General features: G+C 47.4%; 1 protein-coding gene; it reads left to right on the top strand.

Moving 5' to 3' along the window:
- Positions 1–319: 319 nt before the first annotated feature.
- GSTUM_00001895001 (uncharacterized protein) lies at positions 320–1401 on the top strand (the record flags this gene model as incomplete). XM_002839098.2 has 1 exon in its annotated part: positions 320–1401. One exon carries the CDS (start codon positions 320–322, stop codon positions 839–841), a length of 522 nt encoding a protein of 173 aa, XP_002839144.1. The 3' UTR covers positions 842–1401.
- Positions 1402–1750: the final 349 nt, after the last annotated feature.

The following is a 1750-nucleotide window of genomic DNA, read 5'->3' as shown; positions in this document are numbered from 1 at the left end:
AAAGGAAAGGAAAGGAAAGGAACAGGCCAGGGAACAAGGGACTGGAGAGGGAAAACGATGAACGGGATCAAACGGGTTTACATCGACGATTGCCTTTGCAATTCATCACCCAGTCCCTGTCGGGCCAATTCTTACAGTACCGGTGGGCAAGAAAATCTATCTGTGTATGTGGTGTTATGTGTGGGTGCGTGGAAGGAGTGTTGTGAGGTGTGAGTGAGTATACTAGGTTACTCCACAGTTAAGGCGTAACGAAAAGCGTGGTGTGTGTGAGTAAGTTAGGGAGAATTGGGGAGTGAGAGAAGTGTGTGCGGTGCGGTGTATGGGGGGAGTATGGGTGTCTGTGTCGGTCTGTGTGCCAGGCCCGGTAACTACTCTAATTCCTGTTGCGCCGATCTCACGCAAAGAGACTAAAGAGCTTCACAAATATGGCGGAAGGGATTGGCAGGACCGACCAGGATGTAAGCAACTACGGGACCGTATCGACGGATCATGGGGTTCTTCTCTCGGGCCTCGCAGCATGCAGACGACATTCCAGCCACCCTCTCTGCTCGAATCGAGCTACACAAAAATAAATCAAACATGCAAAAGATTACACTACATTGAGAAAGAAAGAAGGGCAGACTACGAAGATAAATATCAAAATGGGCAGAATAAGAGGGGAGGAAGAAAAAAACATACAAATCAAATGGGATTGGACCATCCCCCTCTTCACGACCATCCCCGTCTTCGCCTCACCCCTCCCTTCACTTACATACAATTCCTCTCTCACCATCGCCCATTCCTCCTCCAACTCGAGTTAGTTAAGATGGGCTACCGGACCGCACTCCATCACCAGCAGTAGCAACAGCATCATCATCCACCCCCATCACAGCGGTATATCAACAAAGAAAAATAAAAGAAAAAACCTGACCAGTGTGCAGCAACAGAAGCAGCAGTTACTAGCAGCAGTGCGCGCACCGCGCGCGCCATGACGGCGGCCAGATAAAATGCAGTTGCGGATGGGGGGATGGATAAGATGGGGGCAACCAAGGAGAAGAAAAGAAGGAAAAAGAAAGAAGGGAAGAAAAAGAAAAGACGGAAAGAACAGAAAGAGACACCGAACGAACTTGGATACGGTACTCGAGGAACGCGCGAGGGGAGTCAGCCAATGGCCCTTGATGGAGAAGGGAATCGCAGCAGAAACAGGACGAAGACGACCCGTCGGGAATGGACCAAGAGCAGATGCGCATATGCAATCCCTTCCGAGTCCCCATCCACATTGGACCCCAACTTACCATTCAGCTGGATCTCAAGTGCGTCAAATTGTGAGACAAACAGCGCGGACGAGAAAAAAGGATGTCCTCGAGTAATACAGATTAGAGGGGCATTGCCATGCGCAGTGACAGGAATACCGGAAATCTCTGGAAGAGAGAAACAGAAAAGAGGGCTGGATCTGGACCGATTTTTTATTTCCTCTTATTTCCTTTTTAGTGGAGCGGAGGGGGTGGTCAATGAAATGGAATAAGAGCCTTTACCGTACCAATCCGATACCTGTTTATACGAAATTTAATGTAAATAATATTATTATTATTATAATAATTATTGTTGTTATTTCCTCCTTCCCATTTTTTTCTTCCTCTATCACACATCAACGTGATAAAGGGGGGTTTTTTTTTTTGACACTCCCGTACCATACCTACCCTACATCTGACATCTCCCTTTGTTGTTTTTTTGGTGTTGTGATGGTTGTCGACCTCTCCCTAATCTGATA

Source organism: Tuber melanosporum (assembly GCF_000151645.1).
Source record: "Tuber melanosporum whole genome shotgun sequence assembly, scaffold_304, strain Mel28".
NCBI classification, from domain to species: Eukaryota; Fungi; Ascomycota; class Pezizomycetes; order Pezizales; family Tuberaceae; genus Tuber; species Tuber melanosporum.
This window is presented reverse-complemented; position numbering and strand designations above follow the sequence as displayed.